The 22,460-nt window shown below is 40.8% G+C and overlaps 1 protein-coding gene and 1 long non-coding RNA gene across 2 annotated transcripts; one reads left to right on the plus strand and one right to left on the minus strand.

Moving 5' to 3' along the window:
* Positions 1-308: 308 nt before the first annotated feature.
* ANKRD22 (ankyrin repeat domain 22) lies at positions 309-21,980 on the minus strand. Its single transcript, XM_027111959.1, has 6 exons — positions 21,692-21,980; positions 7,775-7,966; positions 4,460-4,567; positions 2,970-3,047; positions 1,449-1,547; positions 309-1,178 (listed from the first exon to the last, which is right to left on the minus strand). Exons 1-6 carry the CDS (start codon positions 21,710-21,712, stop codon positions 1,101-1,103), a joined length of 576 nt encoding a protein of 191 aa, XP_026967760.1. The 5' UTR covers positions 21,713-21,980; the 3' UTR covers positions 309-1,100.
* On the plus strand, positions 9,968-15,304 carry LOC113623172 (uncharacterized). The gene is made up of 3 exons (XR_003433808.1): positions 9,968-10,239; positions 13,272-13,293; positions 14,412-15,304. It is a non-coding gene; the product is annotated as an uncharacterized LOC113623172 (long non-coding RNA).
* Positions 21,981-22,460: the final 480 nt, after the last annotated feature.

Consider the following 22,460-nt stretch of genomic DNA (forward strand, 5'->3'; position numbering starts at 1 on the left):
GTTGCGGAGCACGGGCTCTAGGCGTACGGGCTTCAGTAGTTGTGGCTCGCGGGCTCTAGAGCGCAGGCTCAGTAGTTGTGGCGCACGGACTTAGTTGCTCCACGGCATGTGGGATCTTCCAGACCAGGGCTCGAACCTGTGTCCCCTGCCTTGGCAGGCGGATTCTTAACCACTGCGCCACCAGGGAAGCCCCCTCAGTCATTTTCAAATGTGGTTATTTCTGCTCTGTGTCACTGACAAAGAATTTGAGAGAGATATATTGATATTCACAATCTCTCCTCTAGAAGTATAATCCAGACACTACCTCATCATATAGCTCTATTTCTTGTAAAGAATTACTTTATACAAATAATTTACAGTAATAGTTTTAATTTTATGAATAAAAAATAAACAGTATAACAAGATTAGTAACTGCTTTGCATTCACAAGAGAATCATAAGCAATTTTTCAATAAACAACTTGATAGTTACATAATGTTTTTCAAAATCAAGACGGCTCTTATTTGTAAATTGATAGCAAAACATCTAGAGGTATGCTGGTACACTGGCTCCTTGGAAAGGAAAACAAGGCTCTGACTTGTAGCGTTTGCCAATATCTGTGGTGACAACTGATAGACGATTTTGTTGAAGCTGGAATATTTATATACGAATCTCTAAACCGGCACACATACGCACACCATTCTATACAAATGAGCACGCTTTGATTCTTCCTCAAAGGAGCCTCAGAAGAACAGTTTTTCTCCTGGGGCAGGATATGGATGGGACAGCCTCTTTATAAGAGCAACACAACTGAAAACAGATAACGTGGATAACGCCGATCCTCTCCTTTAGGAGAGACTGAGTTTGAAACATCACCCTTTTTTGACTGCAGTGGAGAATCCGACAGCTCTAGTGTTTCCTCTAGAAGGATTTTGACCACAGTGAACTCCATTGAGCAAAAAAAACATTAGAAATACAAAGCTCTTCCAAAACATTACCCGTGGCAACCATAGTTATCCTCATACCATGGTGACCTCCAGATTGAGTGGTCCACAGACCAACAGTCCAAGATGGAAACAGAATCCAGTCCTTTTTGTACTTCTTCATATGAGGTCATAATGATTATGACGCTTTCCTTAGCAGTAATTCAATCTGGGAAAATTTTAATCTCTGTGCAATATCCAGGGAACTCTCACCATGCTGAGGAGAAAAAGAAATCATAGCTATTTATCTCCAAGAAAGTCAAATGTCAATGCAATGACAATGTCATCCTATTAATGCTAGAACCGAATGACAGACAATGTTGACTGTCATTCGGTTCTAGCATTAATAGGATAACTTGATTCCTTAATGAGGACAATTGATTTGCTCTTAACAACTTCAGAGGCAATTAATTTATGTCAACACAAAGCCAAAGTTAGAAGGTTATGATGATAGAAGAACCTCAGACCAAGGTCCAAAGATCCTTACCTTGTTCTTTATCATGGGGTCTGCATGGGCTGCAAGGAGCAGAGGGATGAGAGTCTGGTTTTTCATTTCGCAGGCATAATGTAGCGCAGTGCAGCCATACTGAAACACAGAGGATCGACATCAGTCGGAATCCTTACACACTGCAGCATATGGCCTCTTTAGCAAGCACTTTTCATATTTTGTAATGTACAGCTAAGCCAAACAAACAGTCTGAACACCATTTTTGTGGAACTATTTCATGCAAGTAAACTTTTGAGAGAAGAAAATGAGTGCAAAGGTTTGGGGCCAAAGGTGAAGACAAAACCTTATAAACAGGGAGAAGTTAGCTAATGGTACTCCTGTTATCGCTGTTCTTACTGTCATTTGGAGTTCTCTTTGACCTTTGTCCTTATCTTTCCTTAGTTTGCAGATGGGGCCCTTCTCACCAGTGGGTTGGGATCTTGGCTGCAGCAGCAGCTGTTAGGATTCATTGAGCACTTACTATGTGCCAGGCACTCTGCCCAACACTTCACATAATGATCCCTATAAGACTGCCAACAGACACATGAAAGAATGCTCAACATCATTAATCATTAGAGAAATGCAAATCAAAACTACAGTGAGATATTCTCTCACACCGGTCAGAATGGCCATCATTAAAAAATCTAGAAACAATAAATGCTGGAGAGGGTGTGGAGAAAAGGGAACCCTCTTGCACTGTTGGTGGGAATGTAAATTGATACAGCCACTATGGAGAACAGTATGGAGGTTCCTTAAAAAACTAAAAATAGAATTACCATATGACCCAGTAATCCCACTACTGGGCATATACCCTGAGGAAACCATAATTCAAAAAGAGTCATGTACCAAAATGTTCATTGCAGCTCTATTTACAATACCCAGGACATGGAAGCAACCTAAGTGTCCATCGACAGATGAATGGATAAAGAAGATGTGGCACATATATACAGCAGAATATTACTCAGCCATAAAAAGAAACGAAATTGAGTTATTTGTAGTGAGGTGGATGGACCTAGAGTCTGTCATACAGAGTGAAGTAAGTCAGAAAGAGAAAAACAAATACCGTATGATCCCTATAAGTAAGGACTAGTGATGTTCCCATTTTACAGATGAGGAAACCGAGAGTCCGGTATGTTTAAAACTTGCCAAAACTCACATAGGTAAAAAGTGGCAAGCCTAGGTTTACACATAGGCATTCTGACTCCAGCTTAACTACTGACAGTGGAATTTTGTAATCAGAGCCTGCATTTTTCTTAACTCCCCACCAGTGGTGGGGCAGTTCTTTTAAACATGTTCTATATTCAATAAAAATGTTATTCCCGTGAGTTCAGTGACAGAATATAAACAATATCAAGGTTGCCTGACGCAGTAAAAAGGAAAGAAGGAAGGAGGGGAAGGAAGCAGAAACTAAATGTACAAGTGTTTCGGAAAATGAAGCGAGCAACTTTATAGCTGACAAGTACACTACCCACAAATACCATTTGCAATGTCATTTCAAAGTGACTAAAAATGTAAACTTACACAATCTGTAGCATTAACTTCGGCACCAGCGTTAAGTAGCATTCGTACAAGAGACTCATTCTGCTTTGTCTTTGATACCTATGACAAACAGCAAGCACAAGAACAAGAGAGGTTTATTTACAAACATTGTCTCCCTCTTACGTCTGGACTACTCCAATCAATAGGCTTCATTTTAATCCCAACACCCCTACGCGTCTATGCATCTTTCTTAAACTCTCCCCCACCTCCTCACTGCTCTTTAATATTAATTAGGTAAAGCCATGGTTGTCAGAGTGTGGCCCTGGAGTAACAGTATCAGCACCTTGGGACTTAAAAATGCAAAATCTGGGGCCCTACCCCACTCCTGCCAAATCCTACTGAGGATGGAGTCCAGTGGCCGGTCTTTCCCTTCCTTGGTCAAAACCCTTCTATCATCCCATTGCTCCAGGGGCTAAAGCAAAGTCTTCAGCCTGTGACAAGGTGCCATATATTTTTCCCTCTGCTTATGGCCCCAGGCATCTCATCCACAGCCCCGGCTCACCTTGGCCTCGGTTAGTCTTTCATTCCCACCAGGCTCCCCCGTGCCATAGAAGAGCTGCCCTGAATGTTTCTTCTGCCTAGAAGCCTCCTCTCTCCTCTTTGCCTGGTAAGTTCATCTTTAATATCTCAGCCCAGGCCCCTCTCCCTCCAGGAGGCTGTCCCTAACCTACCTGTCCAGGCGACATCCCTCTCCTCTGGGCTCTCCTAACACTGACCACCTCTCTCTACCAACTACCTCATAGGAACTTCACATGTGTTCTGTCACTATTGGATTAATGACTTATTCTTCACAATAGAAGAATAAGTGGCACAGTAGTTAAGAATCCGCCTGCCAGTGCAGGGGACACGGGTTGGAGCCCTGATCCAGGAAGATCCCACATGCCGTGGAACAACTAAGCCCGTGCGCTACTGAGCCTGCGCTCTAGAGCCCGCAAGCCACAACTACTGAAGCCCGAGCGCCTAGAGCCCATGCTCCGCAACAAGAGAAGCCACTGCAGTGAGAAGCCCACGCACCTCAGTGAAGAGAAGACCCCACTCAGCGCAACTAGAGAAAGCCCGCGTGCAGCAGCGAGGACCAATGCAGCCATATAAATAAATAAATAAATAGATAGATAGATAAATAAATTTTAAAGAAAGAAAAGAAATAGTAGGGAGGGGATTCTTTTTAATATTCAGGATTTTTGCTTTTCCTTCAGAAGATTCTTAAACAAATTTAATTTATTTTTCCTAATAAACATTGCACAGATGATTTTACCATTGACTGATTTACCGGGCTACCTTTCTTCTTGCTTTACTTCAGTCATAGCATTGCATGTATGTTAGAGATGCCATTTGTAGAATACAAACGAAGAGCTTACTTTGTTACTTTTTATTTACGTCTCACCAACTTGGCAAAATTTAATGACTCGTGCTGTCGATCTCTTACTCATTTGTACTCATTTATCTTTTGCTCTCACGAGTGTTGTACTCACCATGAGGAAATAGCCAATAAGCAGGACAGGCATTAAGAGGATAATGAGTAGATAATCAAAGAAGGTAAATCTTTTCTTCACAGCATAATGCAAGCAGGTTCTCTGTTTCTAAAAAATTAAGAAAAGGACTATTTATTAATAAAATATTGTTTTAAACTGCATATTTTTAGATTACCCTATCAAAAAATTTAGTCCACACTTTTTATTTTTGTGGTATCCATGGCATCTCTTTCCTGTGGAATAAATCTAATTAATAAACCCAGAATTCCATTGACCAGAATATTGAACACAGTACAGTCTAAAGGAAAAGTTGGGCCATAGAAAGACAAGTGAAATGTACCTTTTACGAATCATCAAAAGACAGATTCTCACATTCATTTTGTTTGGGGAAAAAAATACATGGAGATATAAACATAGGACAATTTAGTATGAAAACCTATAGTTACTCCTTAATCATCTATGGTACACAATTATTCATTTTGTGGTTTGTTTATAGGAAAATTTTAACCACATGGCAATTTTTCCATGTTCCTACATGAACACAAGCAGTGCCGGACGAATGGAAATAACTCAGTTTAATTCTTCAAATACATGAATAATTATCAGGTGACAGATTTAAGCTTCTAGGAATTGCGGGGATTATAAAACCTCAGGGCCTCATAATCAAAGCAAAGGTAGACCGAAACAGGCACAAATAAGTGTAATGCAAAACAAGCTATGGTGACTGGAATTCCAACCAAATCAATGAGAAGAGAGGAAAGTCAGGAAGAAAAGAGAAGTTCATTTCTACTCTTCTTAAATAAGAATATTTTTGTTTTTCTAATGGTATCTGTGTTCTCTGTAAAAATTTTTGCAAACTAGACAAGAGTATAAGGATAGAATTTAAAATCACCCATTATCCAACAGCCCAGAGTTAACTGTTGATAGTTTGCTGTATCTTCTTCCAGTCTTTAAAATGCATATATGTGGAATTTTTCAGTGTAGGATCATACTGCACATGCAAAATTATACCTGCTTTTTTTTTCAATTAACATGTAGAATATGTGCATCTTCCTATGACATTTAATATTTTTAAACATGTAACTGTTATGGCTGCACTGTTTACTCTTCTATGGAGCTGTTTGAATTTATTTAGCCAAACCCTACCTGTTGAACATTTCAAGTAATTTTAACTTTTCATTTTCACAAATAACATTGCTTGAATCCTCATGTATAAAGCTTTGTCAACATTTCTAAATGTGTCCTTAGCATAAGTTTCAAAAGATAGAATTCCTGGCATACAAGGAAGGCATTGATGCCCCTCACACTGTACTGCTAAATTGTGCTCTGGTAAAATGATAATGATTTAAACTTCCTTCCTGATCAGCATTAGATTTTCTGTCTTAATCCTGGTCAATCTGGCACACCAAAACAAACAAACAACACAACAGAAAGATATCTCTATGTTTTAGTTTAATTTGCTTTCCATACAATCCGTCACTCTGTTGGGCATGTATGTACATCTGTACCAACACCAGAGCTTTTTGTTTGCTTGCTTTTAAGGCCTCTGTTCAGTACTTCTGAAGAGAACTCAAATATAGACTTAAGAAACGGGAAAGCACCAATTCAGATTATTAATGTACAAGGATTAGTATTGGGGAAAATGGAAAAGATTAAACCTTTAAAAACCATTGAAAATATTTTTTAAATGGACAGTTGCAAACCAAACACTTCTCATAAAATCTCTGCTAAGGTATCCACTGAAGTCCTTCCCAGGATTTCCATAAGCAGCCTGGCTCAGGTTCTCTGCAAAACAGAGATAAGCATGCCGCCTCAGCCCTGTCCCTGTGTTGACAAACATCTCCCTCCCTCAGCTTCCTAACCAGCAAGTCTCCTGAGAGGGCACAAACCCAGAGACATCTGTCTTGGCCACCCCATCTCACCACAAGGCCAGACACCTGGTTCTTCAGCTGGGTGCTGGGGCAATCATGTCACACTCCACTAAGCAGCCTATCTGTTAGATTAACACAGCCATGACTTGCTTTTAAACCCAACCCACAAAAAATAGGAAGCACAAACAAGAAAATCCAGTAGTGGAATTCCCTGGTGGCACAGTGGTTAAGAATCCGCCTGCCAGTGCAGGGGACACGGGTTTGAGCCCTGGTCCAGGAAGATCCCACATGCCACGGAGCAACTAAGCCCACGCGCCACAACTACTGAGCCTGCACTCTAGAGCCCATGAGCCACAACTACTGAGCCCACGTACCACAACTAGTGAAGCCTGCGGGCCTAGAGCCCACGCTCTGCAACAAAAGAAGCCACCGCAATGAGAAGCCTGTGCACCACAACGAAGAATAGCCCCTTCTGGTGGCAACTAGAGAAAGCCCACGGACAGCAATGAAGACCCAATGCAGCCAATAAATAAATAAATAAAATTTTAAAAATAAAAAAATTAAAAGAAAGTCCAGTAGTGATCCATTTTCTGATAATATATTATTACTCCCAATGAGCTAGACTTTAAACTGACTTGAAAGGGAGAAGTAGGGCCCTACAGGCTATTTTCCCTCATTGAATGTACTTGAGTGGGTACAGGACATTCATAATTATTACAAAGAGTGACTTTTTATATTTACTTAGTGTACTTTAAATGTTGCCTTACTATGATGCAGACACTGGATGTTCCCAAGGGGTTCTGAAAGGATGTTCACGGCACGTCCTGCTCTTCCTTAGTTCTGAAGACTCCAAGTCAGCTAATAATACATATGTAAGTATATTCTTCATGCCTTTCTGTCTGGTTTCAAGTAGGCTCTGGTTCGTGAGCATATTTGTTCTTGGCAAATTTCTCACTGAAATTCTTTTATTCCACAAGCAAATTATAGGACCTTCTGGAGATCAGAACATTGACAGAGTAGGTAAAAATCTAACTAATGAAATAGCACCACCAGGTCAATACTTGTTCTCCAGGAAATCTTTCCTTTTACTTCTGTAATAGCGAGGAAGAGGAGTAGGGAGAGAGGAAGGGCAAAGAAAAGCATGGGGGGGGGAGGAGGAAAAGAAAGGAAGACGCTCTATCCAGACAAATGAGTGAACCATTTTTTTTTTTTTTTTTTAGAAATACAAGGACATAATCAGACATGAAACCCACAAAATATGTCTGTTCATTGACCTATGTTTTATTTTGCTTTTTAGCCTGGTAATATGGCCTCAGTGTGTGTCGTCTTTCTAAAGTAAGGCCCCCCAAAACTGTTGGTGTTAGGAGCTACAAACAATAAGCAAATGACATCCACTGCTTCCATTCGTGTGAGGAGAAAGGAACTACCATGATCATGGCCTCACCCGGTTTTTGAGGTTCACATCAGCGTTTCTTCTGAGAAGGAAGGAAACGATTCTCAGGTGCCCTCGCCTGCAAGCGCAGATCAGGGGGGTGTCTCCATTAAAGCCATCTTGAACGTTGATACAGTTGCCGTCTTCCTTCACCCACTGCCACACTTGACCCAAGTCATTCTGATAGGCCGCCTGGCAGATGGGCTGAGGAGAGGAAAACAAAAGCAGGTTTTGAAATATAGGAATAATTAAACCACACCAAGAAAAAAAAATCACCCGACACCTTAAAATCCCGTGTTTCCAAATTGTAATCTACTGCTTTGTTGATGAGATTTGGGGTCTCAGTTATGTCTAGCCATAAGTCTAGAACAAGGGTAGGGCCACCAGGGATCCCTTACTATTCCCTAAATTGCTTGGCACACAGGAATGTTCATTGAATGGACGAATTAGTGAAAAGATGGATGCAATATTGCCAACTCAGTAAGGAAATTGTGTGTTGAGTTCATGGATAAATGATGCCTGTTAGAAAAGCAGGTTTCTACTCAAGACAAAATCTGCATATCGGAGGAGTTTAGTAATGGGACACTAAGTAATGGGACAAAGACGCACGGCCCCCTGTACTCAAGGAAATCTGCACAGTGAGAAAGAGCTATTTTAGACAAATAATATACAAATAACGAATTATGCAATTAGCTGCAACTAGATGCTTTTTATTTTAGAAAGCATTATAAGGAATTTTACAAAGCACGATGGGAGTTTAACAGCAAGATCTGAGCAGACATCATCTTGCCTACTTTCCCTCTCTTCTCTCCCTCTGGACTTTTCTCTCTCTCTCTTTTTTTTTTTTTTGCGGTATGCGGGCCTCTCACTGTTGTGGCCTCTCCCGTTGCAGAGCACAGGCTCCGGACGCGCAGGCTCAGCGGCCATGGTTCACAGGCCCAGCCGCTCTGCGGCATGTGGGATCTTCCCGGACCGGGGCCCGAACCCGTGTTCCCTGCATCGGCAGGCGGACTCTCAACCACTGCATCACCAGGGAAGCCCTGGACTTCTCTCTTTTTTCCAATATCTCATGTTTAGTTTCTTCTACTGGGGCCTCTGCCCTTACTCTACAAAACAAACAAAAAACCAAAAAAACAGCCACTTTTTCACTTCTCTCTTCACCTGGCTAACTGCTAGCTCATCCTTCATGTCAAAACTTATTTTCATTTTATCTGTCTTTCCTGAGTCCAGCATTCCTTCACAGCAACTGACAAAACTATACCTCTTTTCTTAATTATTTATAATTGTGTGTTGAAAGCTACTGTGAACGAGGAGGGGTTGAGGCCACAGTGAGTGAGGGAAAGCACTGAAGTTCAGGCTATAAATTCCACATGAATAGAGGCTACTTCACTCCATTCACTGCCATAGCCCCAACATATATATAACACAGTGCTGGGCACATGGTAGGCACACATTAAATAGTTTCAGATTGATTTTAATTAGACAGTATACAAAAGCACTTAGAATACGTGGCACATGAATGATGCTCAGTTTATGGAGGTTCTTATAATTGCTTATTAAGTATTAATTAAATTAATTAGCGATATCTGCCAAGAGGTAAAGAAGTGATGGTCAGAGCGATTGCAGGAGAAATCAGAAAAAGACATGGTCCAGATGCAAAGGAGGCAAAGTTTTTTTAAAAAGTTAGAAAATTAAATTAAATTACTAGACATCACATAGTGTTTTGTTGCATGAGGTAAAAGCAGCTGAAAAGGTTCTATGCTGTTATAAACGCTGTCTCCACTAGGGAGCAGCTCAGGGTCATAAACGCACTGACAACATAAGTCTACGGGAAAAAGTCGGTTAGAATTAGCTCTATGCAAAAATCTACTTCATTTTTTAAAAAATTTCACATACACCAATGAAAATTTGCCACTGATGACTACTACTCACGGGCTAGCACTTGGGAACTGATGGTCTTCTACGCAGAACTTGAAAACAGGTGGCTATAGAGTTAATTTTTCTGCCAAAAAGTAAAATGCCTTCCTGACTCACTTAGACATCACATACAAATTGTTAATTCTTCTTTTCCTAGCATTTTAATTTACAGTATTTCAAAAGCTGGAGTTTTTCATGTAGTGATCTGGCTTTCCAGATTCTCTTTAAAAATTGAAAGATTTGGCAACACTGGGCCCACATGCACACAGGACACCTCACAAAGCTCGCTCTGCTCGGGCGCCTCAAAATCTTCCCTGAGAGTTAAGCATAAGAGGAGAGGAAAAGTGGAGAGTTTTCCTGCAAGAATCGCACGGGGTCTTGGAGTGTTTCTCAATCCCACTTGAGCAATATAACTTCCAATATTAACCTGACCTTATTTTTCCATCTTTCTTAGGCTGCCTATTTCCTAGACACACAGTTTCTGTGCTTAGCAGTACCTGCTAAAAAAAAAGTTTAAAAGTTTCCAGAAGGAAGATAGAGTTAAGAGAATCAAGTGCAAGGTAAGATTGCTGGATTTGATCACTAATGACCATTCAGAGATGAATTTCATACAGTGTCAGACAAAAGGCAGAATACAGGGGCCTGGGTTCACGGTCTATGAAGAATTGGAGTGTGATCAGAGAGGAATTCGTGGTAAGTTTGGTAGTGAAAGCTAAGCGGGAGCTAGTGAGTACCCGGAGGGGTGTAGCAGCGTCCAGCCAAAGTTCTGCACGTTTATAGGCAAAGTGGTGGCTTCAAGTGGTTATAAATACAGGCACTGGACACAAACTTTCTGGTTCCAATCTCAACTCTGCCACGAAACAGTTATGTTATTTGGACAACTTACTTAAACAATTGGTGCTCAGTTTCTTTCTCCATTTAATAATCACATCTTCTTTATCAGGTTACAGAAAGGATTAAGCGTGACTGTATAGATGAAGCACATAACTCAGGTCTGACTCATAATAAACCCTCAATTAATGTAAGCTACTCTTACAGTTATTTTTAAAAAACATAGCAGCCAGTGAAGATGGGCAGAGGTGGTTATCAAATAAATAATTACCGAAAGAGAATGAAGAGATGATAGGATAGTGAACAAAAGTCGGAAGAATTAACCTTACTAAACAATGACAGTTTGGTTCTAAAGCCAAAGCAAGGGAGGAAGGATAAACATTCAGCATAGAGAGAACTTTACATTAGCTGAATTTTTTGCCAGAAAGTCTGAGGTTTGATCTTCATGCCTTATGCTAACATGTATTTATCATCAATAAATAGATAGACATAGATATTCAATAAACAACAATTATGTTTAAATACATGAATGGGTTAATGATGTAGGGGAACAAAATTTGCCACCCCAAAGTGTGCCTCTTTGGCATGAGGATTAATTTAGGCTGATTATTTTTAAGAAACTGAAGACTCAGAAAGTCTTTTTACCTCTCCCTCAGCTGCCTAAAGAATTTAGATAAAAGATTCTCTGACGTAAATCCTACCAATGTTTTCTTAGGTCAGTCTCCCAAGGCAATAGAAGTAAAAACAAAAATAAACAAATGAGACCTAATCAAATTTACAAGCTTTTGCACAGCAGAGGAAACCATCATATAAAAAAAAGAGAGAGCCTACAGAATGGGAGAAAATATTTGCAAATGATGCAACCGACAAGGGCTTAATCTCCAAAATATACAAACAGCTCATACGACTCAACAGCAAAAAAACAAACAGCCCAATTGAAAAATGGGCAGAAGACCTTAATATACATTTCTCCAGAGAAGACATACAGATGGCCAGTGGACACATGAAAAGATGCTCAACATCACTAATTACTGGGGGAGGGATAAATTGGGAGATTGGGATTGACACATACACACTACTATATATATAATAAGTAACTAATAAGAACCTACTGTATAGCACAGGGAACTCTACTCAATACTCTGTGATGACCTATATGGGAATAGAATCTAAAAATGAGTGGATATACATATATGTATAACTGATTCACTTTGCTGTACAGCAGAAACTAACACAACATTGTAAATCAACTATACTTCAATAAAAATTAATTTTTAAAAATCACTAATTATCAGAGAAATGCAAATCAAAACTACAATGAGGTACCACCTCACACCGGTCAGAATGGCCATCATTAAATAGTCTACAAATAGGGACTTCCCCTGTGGTCCAGTGGCTAAGACTCTGAGCTCCCAATGCAGGGGGCCTGGGTTCGACCCCTGGTCAGAGAACTACATCCTGCATGCCGAAACTAAGAGTTCGCATGCTGCAACTAAAGATCTCACATGCCGCAACTAAAAGATCCTGCATGCGGCAACGAAGATCCTGTGTGCTGCAACTAAGGCCCGGCTCAGCCAAATAAATAAATAATTTTTTTTTTGAAAAGTCTACAAATAGCAAATGCTGGAGAGGGTGTGGAGAAAAGGGAACCCTCCTACACTGTTGGTGGGAATGTAAGTTGGTGCAGCCACTATGAAGAACAGTATGGAGGTTCCCCAGAAAACTAAAAATAGAACTACCATATGACCCAGCAATCCCACTCCTGGGCATATACCTGGACAAAACTATAATTCAAAAAGATACATACACCCCTATGTTCACAGCGGCACTGTTCACAATAGCCAAAACGTGGAAACAACCTAAATGTCCATCGACAGATGAATGGATAAAGAAGATGTGGCACATATATACAATAGAATACTACTCAACCATTAAAAAAGAACAAAATAATGCCATTTGTAGCAACATGGATGCAACTAGAGATTATCATACTAAGTGAAGTAAGTCAGAAAGAGGAAGACAAATACCATATGATATCACTTATATGTGGAATCTAAAATATGGCACAAATGAACCTGTCTACAAAACAGAAACAGACTCACAGACTGTTGGTTGAGATCAGACTGTGGTTGCCAAGGGGCGGGGGGGGGGGGGAGAGGGATGGACTGGGAATTTGGGGTTTGTAGATGCAAACTATCACATTTAGAATGAATAAACAACAAGGTCCTACTGTAGAGCACAGGGAACTATATCCAATCTCCTGGAATAAACCATAATGGAAAAGAATATTAAAAATAAGAATGTATACATGTGTAAAACTGATTCACTTTGCTGTACAGCAGAGACTGGCACAACATTGTAAATCAACTCTACTTCAATTAAAATAAAAGTGGGGGTGAGGGAGCCCTGTTCTGGAATAGAGCTTTCAGCAGAGATCTCTGCAAAGAGTATGGGGGAAACCCAGCAGGGCCTAAAGATCAGAGTCCACTCTGTGTCCCATTGTCTCTGCAGGCCCAGCAAACATTTATTTACCAAACATTTGCTTTTTCATCTTTTGTGAATTATATTCCTCCCTTTCAAAGTCCCAAATCACTACCCCCAACACCCTCTCCGTCTTTAGCTGAAGATGGTATTTAACGTGAGGGTTTCAGCCATTTTGGTGAGTTATTCAGTTTTCCTGGGTCTCTCCCAAGTATACATGTTATTAAAATTTTGTTTGATTTTCTCCTATTAATCTTTCTCCTGTCCATTTAATTCATAGACCAGCCAGAAGAAGAGGAAAGGTACGTGCCTGGCTTTCAAAATAGCTGATAACTGGGTGCTAGAGGCCCACCCCAGTCCCACTTTGTATCTCCCTTTTCCAGGCCCTAAAATTTAAGTGCCTCTGGGGAGCACAAGACACGTTTAGTTTGTTGATGATTAACTAAACTATTCTGTATGGGTTATTTAACATAACCGTGTTTTACACTGCTCCAAGTAAAATAGATATCACAGCTGGAAAAATATTTCACATTATTTTAGTACCATGGAGGAATCTGAGCTGCTTGCACTGTAATAGAGGTCTTGAAAAGCAAAGTTTCCCCACCATCTCCACTTTCAGTATTGCTTCCCCTGAAGTATAGTGGATCCTCCCTAATTGTCAGTCTAAAGAAAGAGACTTTGGAACTCTGCCTTGATAAGTTGCTTATTAACCATCTCCATGCTGAGGCTCCCCCCATTTAAAATGTTCCCTGGGCTTCCCTGGTGGCGCAGTGGTTGAGAGTCCACCTGCTGGTGCAGGGGACACGGGTTCGTGCCCTGGTCCGGGAAGATCCCACATGCCGCGGAGTGGCTGGGCCCGTGAGCCATGGCCGCTGAGCCTGCGCGTCCGGAGCCTGTGCTCCACAACGGGAGAGGCCACAACAGTGAGAGACCCACGTACCGCAAAAATAAATTAATTAATTAATTAAAAAAACAATAAAATGTCCCCTCACAATTTCTGAGGAGAATCTGTGGCTTTTGATGCAACACGGTTCAGATAGTGTACAAGATAAACGTGTACACTAATGAAATATCTTCCCAGAAAAGGCAAGAAGATGTTTTCTTCCTCTTCAACTTAGGAAATCTTAGGGAATGATAATGAAGGCTTTATTTTATTCGTACAATAAATCTCAAGGCTTTCCTTCTGATGACTCATTTCTTCACATACTGTGATTTAAATTTCTTAGTAAATTCTTTCTTTCAGATAAATAAAAAAGGCACAGGAATTTTTTTTTTTTTTTTTTTTTGTCTTAGGTCCACTTAGCCTTTATGTGACATAAAGGACAGTCCCAGCAGTTGTTGGATTATGAGGATAGTAACAGTGAAGGGGAAACCAAGGAAGGACACACATTTATCTATTTTCTATTCCTTCTCCAACAAGGTCTTTCTGAGAATATGATGTCTTCACGGCCAGGAAGTTAAAGAAGTTTCGTTACCACACTTGAGACCTGAGAAGCTCTGAGGCCGGGGCAGGGCAAGAAAGTCTTTGCCTCCAATCATGAGGAGAAAGGGCGGAGGAAGGGTGGCTTCTAGCTGCTTGATCTAGCAAATTGGAGGCCCTGATATCTCCCTACTACCTCAGACCACCAAAGACGTAAATGCAGGGCTTTGAGGAAGCAGTAGTGTCACTCTCACTGCCTCCTGGGCTCCAGGACTTTCTGCCAAACAATGGCTGCCCAAGGGTGAGGATGACCATGTTAAACTGACATTATTTAGAATTACTGGAGCACCGTGATGACGAAAAGCAAATCTATCTTTAGTCAGTAATATTAGTCTCTAAATTTGGAATAGACAATAAAACTTCTTACTGCCTGTACCTAGATGAACTGCTCTCACCCATACCTTTCATATACCACTCAGTTATTCCAACTGGCCCAACTTCCCATGCTTCAGATTCTCCATACATACACCCCTTGTTCGGAACACGCTCCCCAAGATTCCCAAGACTAGATTCGTATTCCTCAGAGTTCAGCTCGAATGTCATTACCTCACTGGGGCCTTTCAAGTCAAATCTAATTACATATACACACCCCTCTTATATACTCTCTCTTTATCCTGTTGCTTCCTTGATTTCTCTTTCACTACTTACAATTATTTTTTTTAATTTGTATATTCATTTTACACTGGTAGCTCCAAGAGGTCAAGATCTACTCTTATTCATTTATCACTATGTACCAGGAGCTAACATGTGCCTGGAATATAGTATGTGATCAATAAATATTGTTGATTAAATAAATGGATGACTGAGTGAATGAATAAATATTTACAAATGTTTAGTGATGGTATCTGTTCATACATTGAAGTTATCATTTCCTTTTTAAAATGTGATTTAGTACCACATTATCACTTGTAAAATACTTAAAATATACAAGGAAAGAATCAAGAAATCAATTGGGATAGAAGCTATTTGGTGCTCTTTTTTAAATATACAATGCCAGGACTTCCCTTGTGGTGCAGTGGTTAAGAATCCACCTGCCAATGCAGGGGACACGGGTTCGAGCCCTGGTCTGGGAAGATCCCACATGCTGCAGAGCAACTAAGCCCACGAGCCACAACTACTGAGCCTGCGGGCCACAACTACTGAAGCCTGTACACCTAGAGCCCATGCTCTGCAACAGGAGAGGCCACCGCAATGAGAAGCCTGCACACCAAAGTGCAGAGTGGCCCCCGCTCGCCGCAACTAGAGAAAGCCTGTGCACAGCAACGAAGACCCAACACAGCCAAAAATAAATAAAATAAAATAATTTTTTAAAATAAATAAATATACAATGCCAAAATGTTGAAAGGATTCAATACACAAACTAAGTAGATAGAGATCGTGAGGGGGGCATTTTTTTCAATTGCTTTTGCCTTTCCTTTTCCCTTATCATGGAAGGACACAATGTTTCATGCTGAACCGGATCTCACCCAACTATCCTGTTTTATATATCAAAACTGTGACCAGAAGAGGTTAAGTGATTTACCCCAATTGCCCCGAGTTTCTGGCACAATAGGGACTAAATTCTAGGTTTCCTGGGTTTCCAGTCCAATGGCCTTCCCATTCATTGCATCTCTATTCTTGTTCCCCCTGAGTTCTCCTCTTCGATGATACCAGCTCTCCCAAAAAGCCCTGCTCAGCCTCAATTGCTTTCTCTGGACACTGTATATTTCAATATGATCCCCTTCTTCTTTAAACCATATGCTCTTTTTCTATGGTAACATCTTCCTGTCTGAAAAACAGATATATTCCTAAAACATTAATATTAAAAGTGTGTGTATGTGTGTGTGTGGGTACCACTGTTCATAGGTAACTTTAACATCAGACTTTCCCCAAGTTTAAAGGGATACATGATTGTAATATAATTTTCTAGATATTCCTTTTAAGGCCTTGTTTCCCCAGTTGACAAGGACAAGAGCCTGGAGAAGATTCTATAGATCTCCTAAGCACAAATTCTTGAGCTCTTTAAGTTCTTATACAACTTCCTTCTTTCTAATTTTTGTAATACTTTGCAGTGTGCAACACTTCTCTACAGGTTGGGAGTAAAATGTACCTCATTGGAACCTGGATTTAGTTTACCCTATTCTTCTAACAAAGGGAAAAGGACAATAGTGTAACTTCGTGGGGAAGAGTGCTGGCAAAAGAGCAGAGTGGTTAAGACCGGCTTATTTATGGAGGGTGACATGCCTGTTGAGAGAGCTTTAGGGAAAGAACTTAGCATGTTCATCAGGACATGAGCACAACTTCCCTGAATGTACACAGGTCTCTAGCCAGTAAGTACTTTTTAGCTGCATAACTCTAGGCCAGTTCCTGAAACTATCTTTGCCTCAGTTTTTTCACTTGTAAAATAAGGATAATCATAGTGACTCTCTTATATGGTTGGGTGAGTATTAAACGAGTTAATACACTTAAAATGTTTAGAACACAGCCAGGCACATAATAAAGGTCTAATTAAATACTTGTTATTATTGTAAATAGTATGAACAGGTATGTGTGATAAGGGTTTAAATCAGCGGTCCCCAACCTTTTTGGCACCAGGGACCCGTTTCATGGAAGACAATTTTTCTGTGGACCGGGGGAGGGGGGGATGTTTTCGGGATGATTCAAGTACATTACATTTATTGTGCACTTTATTTCTATTATTATTACATTGTAATATATAATGAAGTAATCATACAACTCACCATAATGCAGAGTCAGTGGGGGCCCTGAACTTGTTTTCCTGCAACTAGATGGTCCCATCTGGGGGTGATGGGAGACAATGACACCTGAAGTGTGTTGCTTATGTCCAGTCTGCTCCGTAAGATACGGCTTAATTGGCACTTGCCACTCACAGATAGGGTTTTGATATGAGTCTGAAAGCAATTGATTTATTATGGTCTCTGTGCAGTCAAACCTCTCTGCTAATGATAATCTGTATTTGCAGCTGCTCCCCAGCGCTAGCTTCACCTCAGATCATCAGGCATTAGATTCTCATAAGGAGTGCACAGCCTAGATCCCTCACATGTGCAGTTCACAGTAGGGTTCGTGCTCCTATGAGAATCAAATGCAGCCGCTGATCTGACAGGAGGCGGAGCTCAGGCAGTAATGGGAGCGATGGGGAGCGGCTGTAAATACAGATGAAGCTTCCCTCACTCGCCTGCCTGCTGGCAGCTCACCTCCTGCTGTGCGGTCTGGTTCCTAACAGGAGTTGGGGATCCCTGGTTTAAATGAATCAGCCCTGTTTAAAAGTCTGGCCTGCATAGCTGGGGGTGATCAATCCAAGCTTAGTTCTCTCACTGAGCTCTAAGCATATCCTCTACTGCAGAGGTTAGGACCCACTCTGGGACACCCCCTCATTCTCTCCTTCTTTCTTACACATATATTAGAAACAACCTAAATGTCCATCGATGAACACATGGATAAAGAAGATGTGGTACATATACACAATGGAATATTATTCAGCCATAGAAGGAACAAAATTTTACCATTTGCAAAAACAAAGATGGGCCTTAAGGGTATTATGTTAAGTGAAGTAAGTCAGACAGAAAAAGATAAATACCACGTGCTCTCACTTTTATGTGGAATCTAAACAACAACAATGAAAAATGACAAACAAACAAGCACACACACACACACACACACACACACACAAAAGCACATGAATATAGGGACTAGATTGGTGGTTGCCTGAGACAGGGCAGCAGGTCGGAGGTGTAAGAAATGGGTGAAGGGGGTCAAAAGGTGCAAATTTCTAGTTATAAAATAAATAAGTCATTGGGATGTAATGTACAGCATGGTGACTGTAGTTAATAATACTGCATTGCATGTTTGAAAGCAGCTAGGAATGTGGATCTTGAAAGTTATCATCAAAAAAAAAAAAATTTATGGGCCTCCCTGGTAGCGCAGTGGTTGGGAGTCCGCCTGCCGTTGCAGGGGACACAGGTTCCTGTCCTGATCCGGGAGGATCCCACATGCCCCGGAGCGGCTGGGCCCATGTGCCATGGCTGCTGAGCCAGCACGTCCGGAGCCTGTGCTCCACAACGGGAGAGGCCACGATAGTGAGAGGCCCGCGTACCGCAAAAAAAAAAAAAAAAAAAAAAATTGTAACTATATGTGATGACAGATGTTAATGGACTTATTGTGGTGATCATTTTGCAGTATATACAAATATTGAATCATTCCTTTGTACACCTGAAACTAATATAATGTTATGTCAATTATACCTCAATAAATATATATATATGCTATATATATAATAGCATAACTATTAGCAATGCAAGCCTCCAGAGGGTAGCAGAATATGCATCCCAATCTACACCTCTTAGTGTAACAGTTATTTTGAACTAAAGGCAATTGAGAAGAAGCAGATACAAAGAATGTTCTCTGCCCTCCCCCTCTTTAGCTAAAAGCAGGACATAAATATGTGAAGGTGTTGCCCCTTCTCTGTCTACCAGGAAGGACAAAATTACCTTTGTCAGCCCAGAGAAGTCACCAAAGTAATCTACAGAGTAACATTTCTAACTAGCCCTTGTCTTCCATTAGCTCCCCTACATATTTGCCTTCCCTCAATTTGCTGCCTTAGAAACTCAAAGCACTTTTCCTTTGTCTTGCCACTCATCTAAAAATTTATTTTTCTTTTGTTAAGATGCTATGCGAGCCCAAGTTCTAAGTACCTTTTTGAGTTACGCAAAGTAGTATCACTTGTGATACTGAGTTGCATGGAAACACCATTTATCCCAACACTACTTAAGATTATTGAGAAATAAAATATTGCCTGTCATAACAGTAAACAAAGGATGTCACAGTCATCAGCAATTGCGGTCACCACCAGCCGCCAAAGGTGAGCCGGTGAGCCCCGAGGGAATTTAGGAAGGAAACAAAGAATACCTGCCATCTAGCAGCCATCAGACTGCAGCCACTCCAAAGGTGAGCCCTGTGGAAGCTCAGGATATGAAAACACAGGATCCTGGCCCCATATAGCTGAGGTGCATATCAAAGGAGTGATTTTAGTGAGCCCAGACTCTTGCATCTTCCCATACATAGAAAAGCAGTAAATTCCTTAGCTTGACATATCTAGTTTTCTTTTATTAACAGTAACTTTTTCTTCCTACTACCTGCCCTTTGCTGCAAAACTCCTATCTGTCCTAGTTCACCCTCGCCTCCTTGGAGCAGTTTTCTCAGGGTTATTTGAGATGCTGCCTCCCGGGCTTGAAGTCCTCAGTGTGTCCGCTGAATAAAACACTACTCTCAATTTTTAGGTTGTGCATATATTATTTTAGTTGACACTATCTTTGATTCAATGTTAATTATGAGCTTTGAATAATTACTTATGAGCTTCTAGATAAGTTAGGGTCTTTTAGGGGTGTGTGTATGCGTGTGTGCGTGTGTGTGTGATTGTTGTATTTGCTTTCAAATACCATAGTAGATTCCACCTTGCTTTGTCCTCAATATATCTGAAAAGTGTAAAGTTCATTCCACTTCCAGGGATATTCTCACTGATACTTATAAGTATCAATGCCTTGCCTTGACTCAACCACTTGCCAAATCCACACCCCATCAACAAACAATTACACGCAAAGACTTCCTTAAGTAATTATTTCCAGGACCTAGACTGTAGACTACAGTCTGGCTTCGCACAGCATGGTACAGGGCCAGCAGCGTATTGCAGAGCTGAAATGCATTATCTTATGCCCCACCCAGACCTATAGAATAATAATCTGCATTTGAACAAGATCTTTGAGTGCTCTGTATGCACATTTAAATTTGAAAAGCACTAGCCGAGAGCAGTGTTTCTCTCCCAGGGGTGGTAAACTGATCACCTACATCAGAATCACTTGGGAGGCTCCGCTAAAAAGCAGGTTTCTGAACCGTACCTCAAACTGAGTGAAACAGACTCTCTGGGGTAGGGGCCCTTGAAACTGCATTTTCAACAAGTTCCACTTCCTGGTGCTTAGGCAATCTAGGGCTTAAGAAAGGCCAGAGGGGCTTCCCTGGTGGCGCAGTGGTTGACAGTCCTCCGGCCGATGCAGGGGACACGGGTTCGTGCCCCGGTCCGGGAAGATCCCACATGCCGCGGAGCGGCTGGGCCCGTGAGCCATGGCCGCTGAGCCTGCGCGTCCGGAGCCTGTGCTCTGCAACGGGAGAGGCCACAGCAGTGAAGGGCCCGCGTACCGCAAAAAAAAAAAAAAAAAAGGGCAGAGTAGTATTTTAGAACATTACATGTGTTGACATTTTCATATATGTGAGTTCTTTACTAGCCTAAAGTCATTGGGCAAGACATATCTAGAAATATAAACTAATCAAAGAAAAGTTGACTACAGAAAGACACACACACACACACACACACCCCTGGCATTAGACATAACTGCCAACACTGAGAAACTGCCTTTAGTATTAGAAGAAGCACCCAGAGAGGTTCTGTTGAGCATCTGCAATGAAATGCAGACCGACCAGTTATTTGTGTCAGAGAGGAAAGGGAGCAAATCATGAATACATGAATAAATCATGAATCATGAATACGTCATTACACCTCTTGGACTCTTGTTGAAACATCACCCTGTTGTACTCCTTTGAAACGTTGTTAACAATCTATTTGATTCTAATACGTTACTCTCAATACAGGAAAAAGCATTTCTGTATCCATCAGCTGTGAAAAGAAAAATCTCAAAATATCAAAACTACATTCTGTTTTTATCCTCCTTCTATACAGGGATAGACTTTATTAGTAATTGCTAGAGGTGAAATCTCCTTTCAAATATCAAGCAGAAAGGCATTACTCTATACACACATTTCCATAAAAGAGCCAGGCTATCTTTAGTCTGTTCAGAAAATCCAGTTGAAGACAATTTTTACTTGTCCTCTAGATGTTTGACATCAGAAAACACAACTCCATTAACTCTCTTTTCATAAATTTCATTTTACAGATCCAGATTACCCCCTCAAACATCTGGACATCATGACATGTATACTATACGGCTCTCTACAAGCTACTATCTAGCTAAAGTTTTAGGATTGCAAAATAATTTGCCTTAAAATGTTAAAACATCAAAAAAACTAGCACACTGGACTTTGTTTTAACTTAATGCTCTTACAGAAAGTTAGACAGATGAAAAGGAGGCATTCATGGGAATAGGAAATTCCATTTGAAAAGCATGAGCGATTTTTAACATCTTGGGAATCTTATTTCCAGAGAAGTTACATACCTCAGAGTATAGGATTCCCATGCTGGTCCTTCACAGACTTATTTCACAGCTTCTTGAATCTTCTGGAGATATTTAACATCACATTAACATCAAAATCCTTCCCAGTCAAGAGAAAGGTCCCTAGAAGCCCAGGTCGGTGGCAAGTCCTTTCTTTCCACACCTGTGAGTGTTCTTCCAGCCACCTACACAGCAGCACACCTTCCAGAGAGCCCAACCCAATGAAACAAGGGCATTAGTTTACCGTGTAATGAATCACCCAAGTTGCGCATCATCTAATGTTACAACCCCGAGGAACCGGTTTCTGAGTCATACCTACTCTGCCAGTGGTGACATGTGGAAAAAAAGGAAGCAAAGACGAGGGGGGAAGAAAAGTTCTCACACGGGCAGAAAGGACTCAGGGCTCAAAACAGGATATTGTGTTTAGGACATTTCCTAATTGAAATCTGGTTTTCAGTGGCTATTGCCAAAGGCTAAGTGCAAACGAACTCGCTTGTTAGAACCATATATGTCTGCACAGGACTTGACCTTCATGAAAAATAATCTTTAAAACGGATGGATTATTGCTATCTTTATGCACACATAAGTTTATTTATTATTCCTTGATATTTTTTATTACTATAGACTAATTAAAATAATAAAGTCAATTTATGAGCTATAGTATTTTATATACATAAATGTGCTCATAATCACATTCAAGGGCATCTTTGAGTAAAGTTTGAGCAACTCAAATTTAAAAAACCTAAACTTGGGCTTCCCTGGTGGCACAGTG

The sequence above is a fragment of the Aethalodelphis obliquidens genome, unplaced genomic scaffold (genome assembly GCF_003676395.1).
Source record: "Aethalodelphis obliquidens isolate GAN/ISIS:26980383/991018 unplaced genomic scaffold, ASM367639v1 scaffold11, whole genome shotgun sequence".
In the NCBI taxonomy this organism is placed as follows: Eukaryota; Metazoa; Chordata; class Mammalia; order Artiodactyla; family Delphinidae; genus Aethalodelphis; species Aethalodelphis obliquidens.

Excerpts from the sequence above, each read along its gene's own strand:
- ANKRD22 (XM_027111959.1), bottom strand. The coding sequence starts at position 21,712 with ATGGGAATCCTATACTCTGAG. Across the intron at positions 3,048-4,459 it reads TTATTGGCTATTTCCTCATG|GTATCAAAGACAAAGCAGAA; the intron begins GTGAGTACAACA and ends TGTTTGTCATAG. Across the intron at positions 1,548-2,969 it reads AAGTTAATGCTACAGATTGT|TATGGCTGCACTGCGCTACA; the intron begins GTAAGTTTACAT and ends TCTGTGTTTCAG.